General features: G+C 41.7%; 1 protein-coding gene and 1 pseudogene across 1 annotated transcript; one reads left to right on the top strand and one right to left on the bottom strand.

The window, feature by feature from the left end:
- Window positions 1-573: 573 nt before the first annotated feature.
- tmod2 (tropomodulin 2) lies at window positions 574-18826 on the bottom strand. The gene is made up of 10 exons (XM_006793937.3): window positions 18728-18826; window positions 13215-13434; window positions 11990-12146; window positions 4920-5042; window positions 4488-4562; window positions 4271-4401; window positions 4087-4194; window positions 3864-4007; window positions 3582-3726; window positions 574-3009 (listed from the first exon to the last, which is right to left on the bottom strand). The coding sequence occupies exons 2-10, from the start codon at window positions 13338-13340 to the stop codon at window positions 2978-2980; spliced, it is 1041 nt and encodes a 346-aa protein (XP_006794000.1). The 5' UTR covers window positions 13341-13434; window positions 18728-18826; the 3' UTR covers window positions 574-2977.
- Window positions 7535-8433, top strand: LOC148106428 (uncharacterized; annotated as a pseudogene).
- Window positions 18827-19851: the final 1025 nt, after the last annotated feature.

Here is a 19851-nt window from a genome sequence, read left to right as displayed (position 1 = left end):
AACATTTATACACATTTGGAACAATAATATAAAGGAAATACTGTAGATACTGACAGAAAGTAAAGAAAAGATGAGGTAGTTTTGCTATAGAAGAGATGCTAAACAAAATAATGAGAGATATTAACCTCCTAACACCAGAGCACTGATTTTGTATTAATTAATTCTGCTAAATCTTCAGCATCTGATAATACTTTATTTTTTCAAGAAAGGGATTAGTGCATTTTTACTACATGTCATAAAGATTTAGACATAAAGGGTAATGAGACTGAAATTGACTAGTCCTTTGACTAAGAGAAATTTAATATCACAGGATTGCACACCTGATCAAATTCTGATGACTAAGGTGAAATATCATCTCTATCTCCAAGCTGGTTGTTCTACACAAGGTTAGTTAACCTCCACCTTTGAGTTACCTCTTTTTTTTTAAACAAATCTTCAGCGCTTGACAGAGAAACGGACTCTGAAATCTGTCAGATAAAATAAAGTCCAATTTAAATGATCTAAATGTTGTGCAAATGTTTTGTAATTAATGCTGAGGAAAAAACAACAACAAAACCCCCCAGAACAGACAAATTATGTAAAAACATTTATTATTGAAGTTGTTTTATATTCAGCAGTGCGTTTTACCAGTCTTGTGGTTTTCTTATAATACAGAATCCTTGCATTAACACCTGGGTTTTGATTTAAGGTACAAAAAAAAATCTCAGCAGTGACTTTAGTAGGTTCACGTGGTGCACATATAACATTATGTGTACGTGCACACTTTGAATTTGAGATGGCATTTTTTATAATTAATATAGCTTTTATGAATCAGAGTATTATTAACAAGCTCAAGCAAGGAAGCAGTTTTCTCCTTTAGCAGAGCGTCCGCCAGGAAGAGAAAAAAAAAAACAGTAATGGAAAAAAGAAGCAGATATGCTCATGGAAAAAGTGCATGGATATAAAAACAGTACAACTCTTGTGAGGAATGTGAGGCTGATGACAACATTTTTGGTCAACAGAAACATGATGTTCACAGGTGATGACTTCATGCCAGGATATTGTTCCTATTACACATAAACAGTATATACAAGTTTCAAGTAACTCCTGAATTAGTCCTGTTATAACCATCTCGAGCTAAAGAAAGTCTACTTGATGCGCGCACAGCGTGGTGTCATCTAATATTTCATAAGTGACATCTTACTGCTGAGAACGTGGAAGTTTGAGTGGAAAGTTAAAAGTGAGATGTAGTTCAAAGAAACATTTCACGAGCAGTCGCAACCTGAGAAGTCAAAGTAGAAAGTTTTGTGCAAACCTTTTGCTAAACCTTCCTCACACCTCATTGGACTGCTCGAAGAAGATGCCGCTGTGAACATCACACATAAAAAAAAAAAAAAAGTAAAAACATTGTACGGCATGATGTAAATCTCTCTGTCACAAAGCCAAACCTGAGCCAGTAACCATTATGTCTACTATTGATACTTTAAGCACTGCATGTGTTAGTCTTTGGCATGGTTAAGCATCAGTGAAACCAAGTATGTTAAGCAGACATCTGTAGGAGCAGGTCAAGGCCTTAATAGCCATGACTGGCAATAATATCACGGTCCATTTACAGCACAACCGCAGCTTTGCTTACTCCAAAATATCAAAACAGTTAGAACTTCCTGTCAAGAAAATAAAGTGATCACAAAAACTAGCAACAGAAACTGAACCGTATCAAAACAAGATCATAGAATAAAACAGTAATGCAATATCGCACTGATAAAGTATACATTTTACACGAGGGGCGAGCCAACAGCTACTGCAGGGTGTTTCAAATCAAACCATAGACTGTACATGTAGATGGACACAGTGAAGAAAGAACCCTAAACGTGCATCCTTTTTAATGACCAGCAGGGGGCGACCCCTCTGTTTTCAAAAACATCTGATTACATAGAAGCCTATGAGGAAAATGACCCTAGTGCCTACGGGAGCTGAAGTTTGTGGCCTCAATGGCTATGTTAACATCCTATTTAATAAAACACCATTTTTATTTAGTCAATTTGCATCAAAAATGAATATAAAATAAGGATACAACTTAAGGTGGACCCTCCTTGTGACTAGCCAGTTTTCAGGTTTTAAAAAATATGAGAATGCATAAAACAATAGGTAATGTTGCAGTGGCTATATCCATCTTTGATATACAGTCTGAGTTAGGCTGACAGTACAGTACCAGCACTGGCTAAGAGACCTGGTGCACTTTTTGCACGCCTTGTTAGCCACTCCAACTCAGCAGTACTTCTGGCTTTACAAGGCAGCTCTAATAAACAACACCTGCTCATGTAAACTGTTGCCAAGCGCACTGCACAACACTGCACAACAGCCCTTGTTTTTACAATGCTAACATTCAGCTGTATAGTCAGGCATTCAGGTCAGCAGTCTGGTATTTATCTCCAAGCAATAGCCACTGTGTCTCTAGCAGATCATCACTAAACTTCAGAGCTCTCTGCATCGCTCTAATGAGTGCTTAATCAATACAGGAATTCCACAAGAAGCTTCAGTCTCAATAGCAAGCTATCAGGACACAAAGGTTACCGTTTGTTACCATCTTTATAGAGCTGTTATTGATGTTGTTGTTGGTACTTGGTAATGTTGGTAGCTCACATAATTGTAGAATTGTAAAAAAGGGAAAGAAAGCAAGTAAAAAGTGGGGAAAGAATGTAAAGGCTCAAAAAAAGGGGGAGCAGCTGAAATGAATGACTAAAAACTAAGATTTACAGCTTCAATAACAACATAACAATAAACATATAAGTATGAACATGTGTACGGGAGAGGGCAATTCCAGTTATTTCCCTTCTTCTCAGATGTATGTTCAGGTTTAGCATGCCTTGCCCCGCAGTTTGGCACAAGACTAAAGTTTCCACACAGTGAGATGAGAAAGACCAGGGCATTGGCTGAAATTATTCCACACAATGAGATGAAAAACAGGATTGGCTGGGAGACGGGTGTCGTGGCGTCCCTACACATCCCCTTCCACTCGCCTCTTGCGAACTGGAGAGGAAAAGCACAATAAAACGAGAGGTGAAAGAGTTAAAGAACACACGAATAAAACCAACTGTAAACATGCTACACAATCTTAACCCTACGCAGGCTTGTTAGTTCATCATGAAGACGCTGAGTGAGTCATCATGAGCTGTGTGGTTAAAATGTACACCTATTTATACAGTGTGTGTCAGCATGTGCAGAAAACAAGAAGTGAGATGTCGTCACTCTCAAAGCTGCATATCACGCAGTGTCAATGTTCACACGGTTAATATGGTGAACGCTCCATTCAAATACTGTGAAACTAATCTCCGTTATCACTGATGCACTGACACACGTGGGAGCCACACCCATGCATCACACCTGTGCTACCACGACTCTGTCTGGAGGAGGAGCTAAAAGAGAGAGCAGAGGTTGTCACTGCGGAGTGAGATATTGAACAGATGTTTCAACTATGTCATCACACTCCCATAAAACAGATGACTAGAGGAAGGCAGGGGGGGGAGCGGAAACGGCTCGCCCGACTTTTGCGAGTTTAAACAAATCTCAGAGTGTCGAGTCTGTGCGTGCTGCGTTCATACCCAGGTCGTTGTTCTTGGTGATAGCTGCGGCAGCTCTGGATCGGGGCCCTTGCTGGGTGAAGTGGTAGCCAAATTTCACTATGCTCTTGTTCTCTTCCAACATTTTAGCAATCTCCATTTCTACGGTAGTACCCAGCTGTTGTCTCTACAGTACGCACAAATAGATACAGTGCATTAGAGAAAAAAAACAACAGCTTGTTCAGCTAAACCAAAATTACAGGTGTGAAATTTCCCCTTCCTCCTTTTCCATTACTGGAAATTCTGAGCTAATTGTTACTGTACCTGGTTGTCTATTTTGATCTCTGTGAGCGCGTCATTGTCTCGCAATGCATCAACCAAAGCCTGCACTCCTGCCCCGGTGATGAAGTTGGACTCCAAATTCAAACTTCGCAATGTTTTGTTTTCCCGCAGCATGTCGCTGAACGCCTGGGAGGAAGAAGGCAAAGATGTGAGTGTGGAGTCTCAGGTGTCTGCAAAAGCCACGAGAAGCATATCAACCACTCACCACAGCGACTGGGTCGTTACTCCGCGTGGCTGCCAGGCTGAACTTCTTGACGTGCGTGTTCTTCTCCATGGATTTGGCGAAGTCCTTCAGCGTGGGAATCGGAATGTTCTGGAAAAGCAGACAAAGACACTGCCATTGGTCCGGGGACTGACCAGCATATACATACACGCACGTTTCTACATACCTTAATGTTGTTAAGGTTGACCTCTGTTAAGGTGCTGTCATTGCTTTTCACCCTCTGCAGAGTGTCTTCTACGTTAGTGGGATTGGGAGGCTCATCGAACACTGGGTTCATCTTCTCCCCTTTTACCACATCTAAGACACAAACGCAAGTGTAGGTCAGCAGATTTTCCTCTTCCGAATACTTGAGTTAACTGGGATAAATTACTTTTAATACTCACTGTTGTAACCCTCTTTACTTCCTGTTCCATCATATGTCTGACTACTGGTAACCAGTGTGTGAACACCCAGGATTGCTGCGAACAAAAGCAGATGGTATTTTCAGTGACTGAGGCGAAGACCACAGACCAGAACATACATGGATACATGTATGTTCTCCAGTGTGGACAAAAGTAACCAATTCTAAATGGCATAGCAGGCCACTGGTGTGATTTTGCTCAATGCCCTTTTTATTCCCCCCATCAAGACACACAGTAAAGGAGTGAAAAGAGCTTGTGTTTTATTGTCCCAGCACAGACTGGGCCCAGAGAAAGTTCCCACCACTACAATACTGTGTGTGTATGTGCAAAGCCTTCTCTTCAATCACACCCACTTAAACACTTGTGTTTTTGAAGCCTTTCTACAAAGACTCTGAGGCATTTTCTCATTCTTACCTGCGAGATCACACAGCTCCGTATCTGTGGCACTGGAGAGCGCTTCCTCCAATTCTGGATCAAGGGTCGTGACCTCCTCCTTACGTGTTTCTATTGGCTTTTGCTTAGGAACAAACGCTTTACCTGTGGGCAAACAAAGAGAACACTTCAGTCAAATTTCAAAGGAGTCGAGTAGAAACAGATACTTTTCTATTTAACAACAAAACAAACACATAACTGTTAATAAGCCCCCTTAGACCTACTTACCTTTTACTTTAACATCAGGTTTTGAGACCATGGATGATGTATCACAGTCTCATTTTAGGCCATTTCTACACAATTCCTTGCAGCATATTAAGCTTTGTTTAAGAGCAACTAGTTACACTGACTGTCACTAAAGGATTTTAAATTCTGAATTACTTTTTAAACTGGTTACATTTCTTACAAGAGGTTAAGTGTGCACAAGACTCGCTCGACTTGGACCGGCATTGAGTGTCTGACAGTTACAGTATTGCCATGGTAACCTATCAGAGGGAAGAAACGGAAAGCACAAAGGAAGTCATGGAACAATGACTTGAGTCTAATCTAAACTGCACTGCTGGGGCAACCAAACACTTGCACTGGGCAGAGAGACCATCCAGTGGGTGCCATTTGTTGCCTCTCCATTTGCCCGTCTTCTTAAACAAAAACACCCCGAGAACAGCCCTTCATTTCCCCCCTCCCCCTCCTAAATCAGTCAAGCTGCTCAAATTGCTCAAACCGGTCCCTAGTGGGGTGCACTGGCACTTCCTGAAAGCCAACAAACATTAAATACAGTCATCAGGCAGCATCCTGTGCCAGTCCCTCTGGAGCGAAATTCAACTCGTCAGAAACAAGGAAAAACCAGGGCCATAGAACGATGGATTTACAACTGGATTTAAAAACTCAAAAGGCCTTCACATGGACTGTACATAAAAGATGACGAAAGTAATGTATACGTGCCTCAAAAAAAAAAAAGAATGAAGAAGAAATAAAATTTTTGGCTCAAATCGATTCTCATTCAAAAAGCTTCTCCCATGAAATACTAGATTCTAGCAGTAACTTATCTAATAGGTGTCAAAGGGAGGCATGTTTCTCCAATCAGGTTTCAATTGTAACTTAAAGCAGCAGGCACCGTCTTCCTGCACTAATCTGTTTTTGCATTGTTAAAAAATCTCAACATCTATAAATGAGCAGTTTATCACTATCACAGTTTACAAATGAAAACTTTATTTACTAACTCAAAGTTAACATCATAGATACAGCAGGTAAGGTTAGGTCAACTGAAGCTGCAAACCCGTTTTTCCACCATCGCTGGCATTTACAGCAAACCGCAGGCTTTTGTCATCTCTTCCAAATGATTCTGTGGCTTTGCTCACCACATAACCAGGTAACAGCAACCAACACGGAGAGGTAATTACAGAACATGAGCAAAAACAGTACAAAACATGATGTATACCTACTAATAAATATAGGAAATCTTTAGACGTCTGTCCATCTGTTTTCAGCTATTCAATTCGCTCGTTATTTGGGTGCGTAAGGCTAACCCAGGTTACACATTGTACTAGTGTGTATTCAACCAGAATAATTAAACTAACTGAACTATTATCATAAGCAGTGAATTTGTAGTAACAGGCTTAGTTGACTTGCAGTATAATATCAGTATAGCTTTGTTAAATGGACGCTTAAAGCCATATGCTTCAACTCTGAAAGCAATTCATGAGAAAAACTGAGCACTGTAAGCATGTGAAACACATCTGCTGTGTGTTTGCATTTTCCTTGGTGCAACAGTAACGCCCTCCACTGTAACCTAAGCAAACAAAATGCTTATCAGGCTTCTATCGATCACACATCTTCGCTGCTCCGCAGTGTAGCGCTTTACACTTTGGCCTAACAACTGAATAGTCCATGCTTCACTCCCAGGAGGTGACACAAATAACTTTGGAGTTGCGTCAGGAAGGGTATCCGGTGTAAAAATCTGCCAAATCAAACGTGTGGAGCTCTACACTGTTACAGTTTTTCTCAAATGCTAAAACACAAAAGCCAATCCTCTAAACCAAATGACCAGTTGTCTAAACACATTTACTAAATCTAGCCATCATTTACCAATATCATAAACACATGTTACATGAAGACACAATTCACAGAACACAATCCTCCATTGTCATAAATCTAAACACATCCTTTCTTGCTAAAACACAAGTTGCAAAAGAACTCTGCTCATATTCTCAAATGAAAGCTCATGTGATGCAACATGCTTGCCACAGTCAGCAATATTTGAACACAATGAACACACCTGGCGTCATTCATTACACACAACGACTCAAAATTGAAGACACCTGTTACTAATGCTGTGACCACAAAAGTTCAGAGTGCACAGTATGCTGAAGATTCCAAACAAACACAATGGATGAAGGCAGAGTCAGGGAAGAGGAATTCGATGCAGAAGAGGGAGAAGAGCTGGCCCTGGAAGAAGAGGAGCAGGCCAACGAGGAAGAGGAGTTCAAATGAGAGGAGGAAGAGGAGCAGGCCAATGAGGAAGAGGAGGAGGCCAACATGGGAGAGGAGAAGGTCCGAGAGGGAGAGCAAGACAACCTTGCGCCATCATTACGGACGAGATGCGAGCAACAGTCATTGACCATGTCATTGTCCATGGCATGACAATGGCTGAAGCAGGACTAAGAGTCCGTCCAAACCTGAGTAGGTTCACCGTGGCTACCATTATCAGGGCATTCAGACAACACAACAGGTATTGAACTCAATTGCTTTCTTTGTCACAATACAGTTTTACAAACCTGTGAAAGTAGTCTATTGGTTTCAAATCAGTTGTGACTGTATTGTAACACATGTCAATTGACAACACATGTTTCTTTCTTTAGAGTTGAAAGAATGCCACATAGAGGTGGGAGGGTTGCCATATTTACAGCGGCACAAGAAACCCTCATTGTGGATATGGTTCATGGGAACAACCTCACCAGACTCCGGGAGATCAGAGACAAAGTCATTGCCGATAATGTCAACTTTGAGAGCATTGACGATGTCAGCTTGGCCACAATAGACCAAGTTCTCTGGCGCCAAAAGACGCAGATGAAACAGGTCTATAGGGTTCCCTTTGAGCGCAACTCTGCGCGACACAAAGACCTATGTTCCGAGTATGTGCAAGTAAGTATACATCCATGTTCACAGTACAGTCAAAAGACAAGCCCCTCCGAACCCATGGCCGCACAAAGGGTAATATTACCCTTTGTGCGGCTATGGGTTCGGAGGGGCTTGTCCACCGGCATGCTGTCCTTGGGTCTTTCAACACCCAACGTCTCCTCACCTTCCTAGAGGAGCTAAAAGACATCCTGCTGGACCGCCAACAACACCATCCTGGGCCCGCACATCACATTTATGTGATCATTTGGGACAATGTCCGCTTCCACAGAACAAACCAAATCAGAGAGTGGTTCACCACCAACAGTGACCACTTTTTAAACGTCTGTCTGCCACCCTACTCCCCTTTCCTGAACCCTATAGAGGAGTTCTTCTCATCGTGGAGATGGAAGGTTTATGACAGACAACCATACACAATAGAGAACCTCCTAAGGGCAATGGAGCTGGCCTGTGTTGACATCCCAGCGGAGGCCTTCCAAGGATGTATTCGCCATTCCAGGGCGTTTTTTCCCGTGGTGCCTGGCAAGAGACAATATAGCCTGCGATTTGGATGAGGTGATGTGGCCCGATGCAGCTCAGCGACATGATGCCGCACAGTGATTGTGGTGTGTGTGTGTGGTGTGAATAACGTAAATAAAAAAACTTCACAACCTGATCATGTTTTCACGAGTACTGTTGTGTGCAATAGATTCTGTTTTTGCATTGAGTTGTGTTACAGTAGTGTACGTACATGCAGGATTTTCTATAGATTTATACTCTTCATATGAAACTCACAAATCTAAATGCCTAATCCTCTGCAGAGATCTACGACGATCCGTTACTGTATAGTTTCTAAAAATATTCATTGGCAGTTATGAAACAAAGAACCTTCTCACAAATTGAGCATTGTGTTTTTAATTGTTTTGCTTACATTTTTGAAAGCTTCGAGCTGCTCTTTTGGTGTGAAAGTTTGAGTTTTGCAGAGGGAAGGTGTGGTTGTGTTTATGTAGCTTTAGAAAAGGGTGTTGTGTTTAGACATTGGGGAACATGGTGGAAACATTTGTGAAATGTGTTTTAGCATTTGAGAAAAACTGTAATAAGGGAGCAGCTAAAAGTAGCTACATCGTCTGCTTGTTATCTACAGATAACACGTCGTAGACAGAGGAATAAACAACAGAAAAGATGGATTATGGAGAAGCGACAAAAACAACTACAACAAATTCAGCTGCGAGAGGGTTAAAAATGGTTACCATGGAGTCACACTGGGTGTTTTTCTCAGAAATTATGTGAAGTTTGAAACTAGAGACATAAACACTCATGACCACATTAGTTATCAGCAGGGGGTGAGTCTAACAATGAAAAGAGAATCAGCTGCATTCCACAAAACCACAGTGATGTGAGTTTTCCATGTTGTCACTGCAAACACACACGCACGCACACACACACACGCACACGCTAATTTCCTAACAGGCCATGGTTAGGTCAGTGGAAGACATCAGTCCATGTTTCCTCTCTGGTGAGGGAGTAGCTTTCAGATTCATATCTGTGGAGATCCCGACAAAAGGAACTGCTTCATCTCATGAAAATCTTCCTACTTTTCCCACAGAGGTTTCTACTCTACCGAGGATGCTAAAGGCGTGTGCTGCTGAACTTGGGGAGCCGCTACAACGAGTCTTCAATCTCAGTCTGCGACTGGGGAGAGTGCCCGCCCTATGGAAGACATCCTGCATCGTCCCGGTCCCCAAAAGGAACCGGCCCAATGAGCTGAATGACTTCCGACCGGTGGCACTGACATCACATCTTATGAAGACTCTAGAGCGGCTCTTCCTCAACCTTCTCCGACCACAGGTACAACATGCCCAGGACCCACTACAGTTCGCCTACAAGGCGGGTGTCGGAGTGGACGATGCCATCCTATACCTCCTGCATAGAGCCCACTCACACCTCGATGGGGGAAAAGGCACAGTCAGGATCCTGTTTCTTGACTTCTCCAGTGCCTTTAATACCATCCGGCCCTGTCTGCTCCAGGAGAAACTGAACAGGATGGAGGTGGACCCCTGCCTGGTGGCTTGGATCTCCGACTACCTCACCGACAGGCCACAGTACGTCAGGCTGAAGGACATCACGTCTGACACTGTGGTCAGCAGCACAGGAGCACCACAGGGAACTGTGCTGTCCCCTCTTCTCTTCACCCTGTACACCTCTGACTTCTGCTACAACTCTGAATTATGCCACATTCAGAAGTTTGCAGACGACACAGCCATCATGGGGTGTATCTGGGATGATCAGGAAGAGGAGTACAGAAGTCTGGTGAGGAACTTTGTCGCATGGAGTCACACAAACCACCTGCAACTCAACACCTCAAAGACTAAGGAACTGGTTGTGGACTTTGGGAGGTCCAGAGCAGGTCCACTGCCGGTTCAGATAGAGGGGGAGGAGGTGGAGGTGGTCAACAAGTACAAGTACCTCGGGCTGTGGGTGGACAATAAACTGGACTGGTCATGCAACACAGAGCACCTGTACAAAAAAGCCCAAAGCCGACTGTACTTCCTCAGGAGGCTGAGGTCTTTTAACATCTGCAGGAAGCTCCTGAGGATGTTTTACCAGTCGGTTGTTGCTGGAGTACTTTTCTATGCTGTGGTGTGCTGGGGGAGCAGCACAGCAAAGAAGGACTCATCCAGGCTGGAGAAACTGATCAGGAAGGCTGGCTCTGTGGTCGGCATGAAGCTGGACACTCTGGTGACAGTGGCAGAGAAAAGGACACTAAAGAAACTGCTGGACATTATGGACAATGCTGGGCATCCTCTGCACACGGCCATAAACAACCAGAGGAGTCTGTTCAGTGACAGGTTGCTTCTCCCAAAGACAAGAACCAACAGACTTAAAAACTCCTTTGTCCCTCACGCCATCAAACTGTTTAACTCCTCTCTGGAGGGGAGAGGGAGGGGAAACAGGAGGACAAAGGAGGGGGGAACAACTAAGCTGTAGTGCCTCTTCTCTTCACTGTGCAATACCTTTTGTGCAATACTTTTTGTTAATAATCAGCAGTGCAATAGACTTCATACTTGAAATGTGCAATTCACTTGTATTTTTTATTTTTATTTTTATTTTTATTCCTATTTATTCTATTTATCCCCTTTGTATATTTTATCTATATATGTCTTTGTATTTATATATGTGTGTATATATATATATATATATATATAATATTCTTAACTCTGTAACTTCTGTCGGTGCTGTGCTTTTTGGAAAAACAAATTTCCCAGAGGAACCTACCCGAGGGATTAATAAAGTTTTATCTATCTATCTATCTATCTATCTACTCTACTCACTCGTCAGCATTTCTGGCTTTTTGCCGCAAAGAATTTCACCTTTTGTTTCCTCTAAGAGGTGGATAAGAGTGTCACAAGTATGTCGCAAAACCCATCAGAACAAGTTTCACATGGAAAGATTAGGATATATCAGTCTGGCATTAAACCCATACGGTTTAGAAGACAATCATACTACTATGCTGTGAGTTCAAGCACAGTACATACTATTTAGAGTATAATATATACTATATACTATACTCTATGTAGTATACTCCAGGCCAACATGGTTCAAAAATGTTTCAGGCTTGCATATAAATAAACATATCTATTAAAAGAATCAATTAAAACATAGTTTCAAAATGTAAAATCCTTCCTCCCTTCTTTAGTATTAGCACACCCTCCCAACACTGCTCTATGCTGAGCAGACATGCTTACATGTAAGTGCAAGCATGTCTTAATAATATCTGCAAACACAGGTGAAGAGTAATTACTGCTAGGTCTGCAGGTGCACCCTGAATCTCCATCCCCTGAGTAATACAGCACTAACATGTAATAGCACCTTGTTGCCGGTGTTATTGGTGGTTAGTTGGTCGCACTGTCGAAAAAAAAAAAAAAAAAGCAACCCACCTTTTTTCTCTCCAGTGAAAGGCACTATATCGTCTCTGTCCTTATATTCCATGGCTTCCTTCTCCAGGTATTTGAGCAGACGTTCTCTGTCGAACGGTCCGCTAGCTGTCTTAGACGTCTGGTCTTTTTGACGTAAACCCGCTGGGAGAAGAGCATTCTGGGAACAAGACAAGGAGCCACATTAGAGCTTAAGACCTCAGTGCACTTATGCACCGTAATGAAGCCGCAGCACAACTCCTTGACCGGACTTTCATCAAATCCATTTAAGCAGGCTTTAAAAGCCTTTTCCACACATTGAAAAAGTTGGACAATCCAAGCTAAACAATACTTGGCACCATTTGTTAGAAAAAAAGAACAAAAAACATTTCTGCTAGTGTATCCTCTGCATCTTCCGGCCTCTGTGTTAGTTGCCAGAAGCAGGAGTTTGACAGTCACATGAGAAATTAAAACATGAAATACAAGTTGCTCAAAAAGGAAGTAAAATAATACTTTAAAACCAGTTGAACTTGATTAACCCAAAAATGCAGCTTGTGAATATTTTGTTGTGGGTGAATAAAAGAAAGAAAAAAAAAAAACTTGGCAGAGAGCAAACAAGGCCGTGTGTTAATCTATACACACAGCCACAAAACAAAATCAGTGCTTCGTTTTGCATCCACACCAAATGAGATTTCATCTCTTTACCGACATGAGACCCAGAAATGATTATTTTCCCATTGCTGCTGACTGTTTCCTGTGGGCCCCGTGTGGTCGCCATGTAGGCCGATTTGCCTCACTGAATGGAAATTAAAGAAAACGTCCAGGGGCTTGGAAGGGATTTCATTACGCTGTACAGCTCTTCTCACAAAGACTTGGCAGCCTGAGCCGCTGCAGCTTTAAATTATTTTCCAAACCATAGAGACTGGAGTGGGAGATGACTGTCAGAGTACACGAGAAAAAAACCACCATTACATGTGAATTAGTGAGTTTAAAGGCATTCCAGGGGGGGAAATTTCCCAACCATTAACCTGTCACAACCAGGTCTACTTTGGCACTACAACCACAACAAGAGACGTAAAGTTGGAAAAACGATTAGTAATTTAACAAATCTAATGACCCACTTGTGTGTGCATAGTGTTTTTTTATTTTGAGATAAGCCAATAAATCCATTTCAATAAATCTCTTCTCTAAATGAACTTCCTCCCACTGAGGAGCCCTGGAGCTCCTCCAACCTGCATCGAGCCCTGACCTCAGGGTCCATCTCCTCAAGGGCCGTCTCCAGCTGTTTGAGCTCCTCTGCCGACAGTTTGTTGAGGATTTCATCTTCATCGAGATCCTTGTATTTATCCAGATCCTTCTTGTAGGACAACGCCATGGTACCAGCTATAGCTTGCTAAGCAACACCGAACACCAGACCGCAGCCACACTGCTCTTCTCAGGATTACTGCTCCAAACCAGGAAGATACTACCTGAAAACAAGCACACACACAAATAAATTAGTGATGAGCGCTGAATGGTGCATACATTTCATTTAATTACGCTGACTCACAAAAAGACAATTTTAATTGCATGTCGTTAACTGAGATAAAGATTGTTTATCTTATTGCTGTGAACCAACACTTGATCACAGCTGGGCTGGATAATAAGGCCTTGGGATGATGTAATGATGGGTGAACACACACCCAACACACACAGAGCTGGAACAAAGAACTTTCTCAGGCTTGGACAAAACATCTGACCAATCCCATAAGGATCAACTACAGCTCTTTGCAAATGGAAATTTTAAGAAAGTTTATAAAACACTATCAAGACAGAAGAAGAAATAAAGGAAGCTTTTTCTAAATAAAAATGAGGAAATGCATGTGTCTCTTTGCCTTTTGGGACTGAAAGGCTGAGCATAACATTGCAGTTAAGTTTAAATAAAGCTCAGATAACCGAAGGAGTTAGTGACTGAGTGTGTGTCCTTTCAAATAAAATCAAGAGGCAGTTTCCTCTCCCACGCCACAGTCCGAACACAGAGCGACCTCGTGATTTTCCAAACTCCCTGCAGGACCCCACAGATGCTACGTCTCCAAATAATTGGTGTACACTTTTGGAAACACACTTAAACTTGTATTCTTTCAAAACAACAGATTTTTGTCACAGTGAAAAGAAAAACAGTTGTGCCCCTCTTTTGCAAAAAAAAAAAACAACTGTGCATGTAAGTGTATATTTAGAATAGACATTCATTCATGGCTGCTCCAGTAGTGTAAAAGCAAATAAACCAAGGAACCTCATTGCAGTTGTTACCTATAGATTAGTGCCACATCCATTATTACATTCTGACCGGATTCTCAAGTTTGTAATAAGAATTTATGACTGTCACTTTCCAAAAATATTACAGCAAACTCCTGGTAACCAGAAAATTGTTTGCAGTTGTACTGACCAACAGTTGTACTGACCAACAGTCATCCTGATCTTGAATGCGCAACACACTCAACTGTACATGTCGCCCAGTGGGAGGCAACCTGCCTCCAGACAATCGCAGTCTGACTCAGACTGTAATCACTATCAGGCTGGTGAAGGTTTGCAAATAATTGCTCACGCAACCAATCTGAGTCAATCTGTGCCAGTGACACGACTCGTCTCTGATGCGTCTCTTTGCAATCAAAGACTCGACTCTCTGGTTGCTAACTGTTTGCACTCTGATTCTTTTCTTAAATAAACATAAGGCTGCTGAGTTCCTTTGTGATTTTACTATTAAATTGCCACTCTGCAGTAACAATGTCACTACTTGTGGAGGAATTTCCGAATTTCTGCTTTCGAAGTTCTGGCTGGACTCTGAATGTCAGGACCAAATGTAAATTTGAATTATCAGCTAGCTGGCATTTAATTACAGACTGACAACAGACTGTCTCCATCTTATTGCCATTATTATTGCCATCTTGATGCACCAAAGTCACCCTGGGGACAGCTGACTGTGAGTGGTCTCAGACCGGGTCCCCTTCTTCAAAGTAACAATTTCAAAGGTAACACAGGATGTTTTCCAACCTCTGTTTTCCCTTGTGTAACTGAGCATTACAGAAAAAAGAACAAGTGCGTGTACATTCAAAGAAATAATTTAGTTGCCACAAAAAAATTTGTAATAAACATTGTGATTCAAATGTTGCTGCTTTTGTATGTTTTAAGGATCAAACTAACACTTGGAACCAAATCATTTACAGACACTGCCACTTCTTTTGTTTTATAGCAATTTAGCCAAAAGTCAAGGCCACCAGAAATATTCATTTCATTTCTTTAACACAACAGATTTTGTTTTGTTTGAGAAAATTAAAGAATCTTCATTGAAATATTTTAAAATCTTTCATCTCCTCGTCACACTATTGATGAAGATTTAGTCAATGCAATGTGCTCCCCGTTGCTGTCTGGCTCGTTTCTCCAGTCAAGGGAATTCCCGAGAAGTCCAACAAGGCCGGTGTCTCTCACACCATTCAGTTCATTGTCTCAACAATCCAGGCTCTGTCCTCATCTAATTTTCCCCCCCATCTCCTCCATTACTGTGCTACAGCTACACACATTTATTTCTGAAATGACTGCAATAGTCATTGCACGGGCATTTACAAGTGCGAGTTCCAGCAGATGAAGCTCAAATGTCTTCAATGATGACTGGAAAATCTAAGCTTACAAATATAATCATCTACACTACACTGTTATCTTGTTCAATCCTATGCTAATCAATCCTATCACTGCTAACAGTAAGGTGGTGACGTCGTCATGCAAGTTTATAAATTTCATTTTTACAAATTAAACGCCTACGGAAGAAAATCCAAGAAGCTGCACGAGAGGAAAACAGCTCTGTTGTTGAACACAGTCAGCGCGCTAGACTGCAGCAGTAGTTTTACCTTTTAAATTTTATGTCACAGGACAGAAAAAAAAATCCCCATGCATCCAAATCATATGAAAATCACACTGCATGCTCCGAATACCACAACAGTCGCCTGGCCTGCGATCATGGAATGGCACTAGGATACGTTTCTCGTGACATCATCACAAGCTTTAGCTCGTTCTGGAGCAGGAGGGTTATTGTGCATTTTTTATGATCAACACTGAGTGTGGGGGAAACAGGCATTTCTGTGGCTGGGAGTATAACCTGATTTTATGGCTTTGCAGATGTCTTTCCTTTGACTTGTTCTGGAATTCTAACACTATTTATCCAGCTTTCTCTCACTTTCCACTTCACTGACAGATTATTGAACACATTAGAAAAAAGACAGACAGAAAATAAATGGAGCACGGAGACAGGGATAATGATAACAATAGGTTAGCTCAGGCCGAGCTGGAGACACTGGAAGGACCCATTAGTCCAATCTGACTGATTCCTTTCTCCTTCACCTCCTTGTCTGCTAATCCTTCAAGAGAACAACAGATGGCTCAAGGCCAACAACACTGCAAACCTGTCTGCATGCTACACTCGCCTGTCCACTCAGGCTACACACACACCCATATAAATATAACAATGTAAATTCACCTGGAGGTCTCCCCCCCTGCAGGAGACATCTGCAAAGTTAAACTAAAGTTTTATTCTTGAGAATCTGTATCACTTCAACCAAAGTTTCATGGGAACTACTCTGTGCTCCAATTTTACAGCAAGAATAGTGGCCCAATTCTTCAGGATATTAAGTAAGACAAATGGAGAGAGTGCAATGTAAAATATCTGGTTCTACCTTTAGCATTATCTCAGTTTCAGGCCAAAAGTGACAGCGTCTGATATCTAATTGCGTACCTGCTGTGATACGTTATTAGACACCACCCCAGATATGCCTAGAGTAAATGCTATAACCTGATGGGAGCTACAAGAAAACATTAAGTGCATCTCAGTCAAGCGTAATTCTTGCCACAATGGGTTTGATCTCAGCAGGCAGAAGCTGCACAAATAGTAATTTGCAGCCTAAAGATGAACAGGAAGCACTGACTGGTATTGCATTATTACAGAACACCACCCCAACTGCAGCACAAAAAGACTATAGTTAGAATGACCCAGCTATGCTACTCATGGGAAACAACTCTGTACTTCCACCTCCCACCTACTCTCCTTCAGTTTTACGCTCTGCTGTTCCTCTCTCCACCCTGCTGTTACTCACTGTGTGTGTGTGTGTGTGTGTGTGTTCGTGTTCAGTCTCTCCAGGTGCCTGAAAGTGTTTGAAATGATAGAAAACAGATGGAAAGAGACAGAGAGCAACAGAGGCTTGATCACGCTGATACTGAAATATGTTCATTACTATGCATATTAAAGTAAAAACAGTCATTGATATAGGAGTCAGGAGAAGGAGAAAAAGTGTTTGAAATATGATACTGCCAGGGTAATAGTTTCATTTTTATTTAATAGCTAAAAAGCTAAGTCATAAAAACAAAACAAAACTTTCCACTCACACAATGTTTCCTAACAGCTCCTTTACAAAGCTGACAAGGGTGAGACAGGAAGTGGGGTGGTACTCTAACAACCATACATGATTTGTGTATTCCCTCTGACCTGCCCGCACACTCCAGACACACCACATTATTATATAATGAGAACGGATTCAAGAAGTGGCCTAGCCTTCAGCTCACGGGGGCTAGAGTATGAATACATGCTCAAGAAAACCCATCACTTCTTTGTAAAAACTAAAGCCACCATGCACTACCATGGCTCAGAGCCAGGTTTCACCCTTCAGTGAAAGGTATGCAGGGTAAACAAAACCTATCTGAGAAGCCAGTTTATCTGCAATACTGCAGTGGTGGCAGTTCAAGAAAAAAAGAAAAGTCAATTCAGCAACCACCACAACATTATTATTTGGTTACAAAGCATGACTCTCAGATCCAGGAAGGAGGCCACCTGCCCTGGGGCTTAAAGGGAAAAAACCACAAGTACCCAAGCTGACGTCTTGGGCCACACCCTTCATTCACCACTGAGTCCTGCTTGGTGAAACTACCATTGTGAACACACCAATAAACCCTCACGCTAAATCTTGAGCAAAGAAGGTGTCAGAATACTTGCTATACAGGTAAAATGACTTTGCACTTTAATGACAAGAAGTACAAAGTCTTCCCTTAACCTCTAACAATGGTGTGAACCATCCCACCAAAGGTATGTCCTTTAAAAAAAAAACACAAAAACAAACAAAAAAAACAACTCTTGTCTCGGTCAAATAGAGAAACAGGCACTATTCATACCGCGTTTCTAATTATTTGTCTGGCTAGCAGGGATGGGCAGCTCACATCATATTGGACCTACATTCTGCATAGCATTAGCAATGCTCATACATACAGAAGAGAGAAGACCCGGGTTAACCTGCAGTTAGACCACATACCACACAGCTAACATAATAAATATCAAATATGCTACTTTTGGTGAAAACTTAGCTGGTCTCATCTTCTGGAGACACAGCGGGCTACGGAACGGCGTTAGCTAACCCGTTCTTGACATGTTTATGATTACCACGCTGACAGCAGCCATAATGATTGTAATTATCACCGCCTAGCAAAATCCGCCACACTTCAGTTCAAGCCAGAACAAGCGGTTCATGGGGCACTTGCTCTGCTAACTTAGCTGCACGTATCGGACGGACACTACCATGGGAAACAGTCCGATGAAATGTAGAAGCTAACGCGCTAACCTTTGCAGTTCACTCAAGTTGCTAGCTGTTTAGCAGCCACAGTGAAAATACTACAAATGACAGCAGGCAAAGCTAATCGGTTGTTCATGATGAGTGATTTCCAACCTCAAACAGTCGTCTATTTCCTTACCTGAGGCTGATGGGACGTAGCTAGGGAATGTCCAAATACCACCAGTCTTCCCAACGCGATGTCTTCTGTGCTTGACTCCTCACTCAGGGTAAGGGCGGTAACACAGGAAAAGAGAACCGAACAGTATATGAGTGACGTCTGGTTGAACGAATAGAATGATAGTATCCCAAGCCTCAACCAATGGCACTAATAAACCCGCCCTTTCTCCTACAAGAGACCAATCATATGAAATATGGAGGAGGCAAACTGAAATAAAATAATAAATAGAGTAAAATAAAATAAAACAAAGTAACATAAAATTTCTCTATTTAAACAAAAATATATTTAAAAATGAAATAAAAAAGAGGTATTATTTTGACCAAATTTGGACAAGAATTGAAATGCACTGAGACGCTGAGATAAGCTTTGGATGATTGCCACTGCTAGTCATCATGATGATTAAATATGACGTCTTTACAATAACTGAGTAAACTCCACCATGTGTTGCAGACTTTAAGGGCATGTTCATTTAAGATGAAATTCTACTAGGCTGCATTTAGAATCATATTAGTATATTATACTTACTATTCTATATTTTATCATTTATTGTCACTGTTCCACTAATATTAGATTTTGATGCAAATCAAACTCTCTCCCTCTTTCTTTTATGCAAACACAGGCATTTGCACAAAGCTTACACTGTGTACCAGGGCTGGACTGGGACAAAAAAATCGGCCCGGGCATTTTGACTAGAGACCGGCCCACCAGGTATTATAGGAAAAGCCATAAAGCCTTTGAATGAAAAGAAACACTGTTGTGATGGTGATGTACACTGTTATGTTGGTATATATGTATGATTACATTTTACATCAGATGACCACTTTGGTAAGATTCAGATAATAAAGAATAAGAAAGAAAAGTATTTCTTTGTTTGTGCCCCCCTTTTCCCTGTTAATGCCCTACCTGGCCCCTGGTAAAACTTTGCTAGACCCGCCCCTGCACAGCTGTCAGCTATGTAAAAAATGATCCTGATGTTATTTGTCTCTCAGAAAACAGTTCATAACTTCTCTTCAACTCATTCATGTCACCTAAAAGGCAAATCTGTTTCTCCATCATCTGTTCAGCTCTGATGATTCAGTAAGGAC

Source organism: Neolamprologus brichardi, chromosome 1, assembly GCF_056152115.1.
Source record: "Neolamprologus brichardi isolate AB-2024 chromosome 1, ASM5615211v1, whole genome shotgun sequence".
In the NCBI taxonomy this organism is placed as follows: Eukaryota; Metazoa; Chordata; class Actinopteri; order Cichliformes; family Cichlidae; genus Neolamprologus; species Neolamprologus brichardi.
The sequence above is the reverse complement of the archived record's forward strand: the minus strand, read 5'-3'. Positions and strand labels throughout refer to the sequence as shown.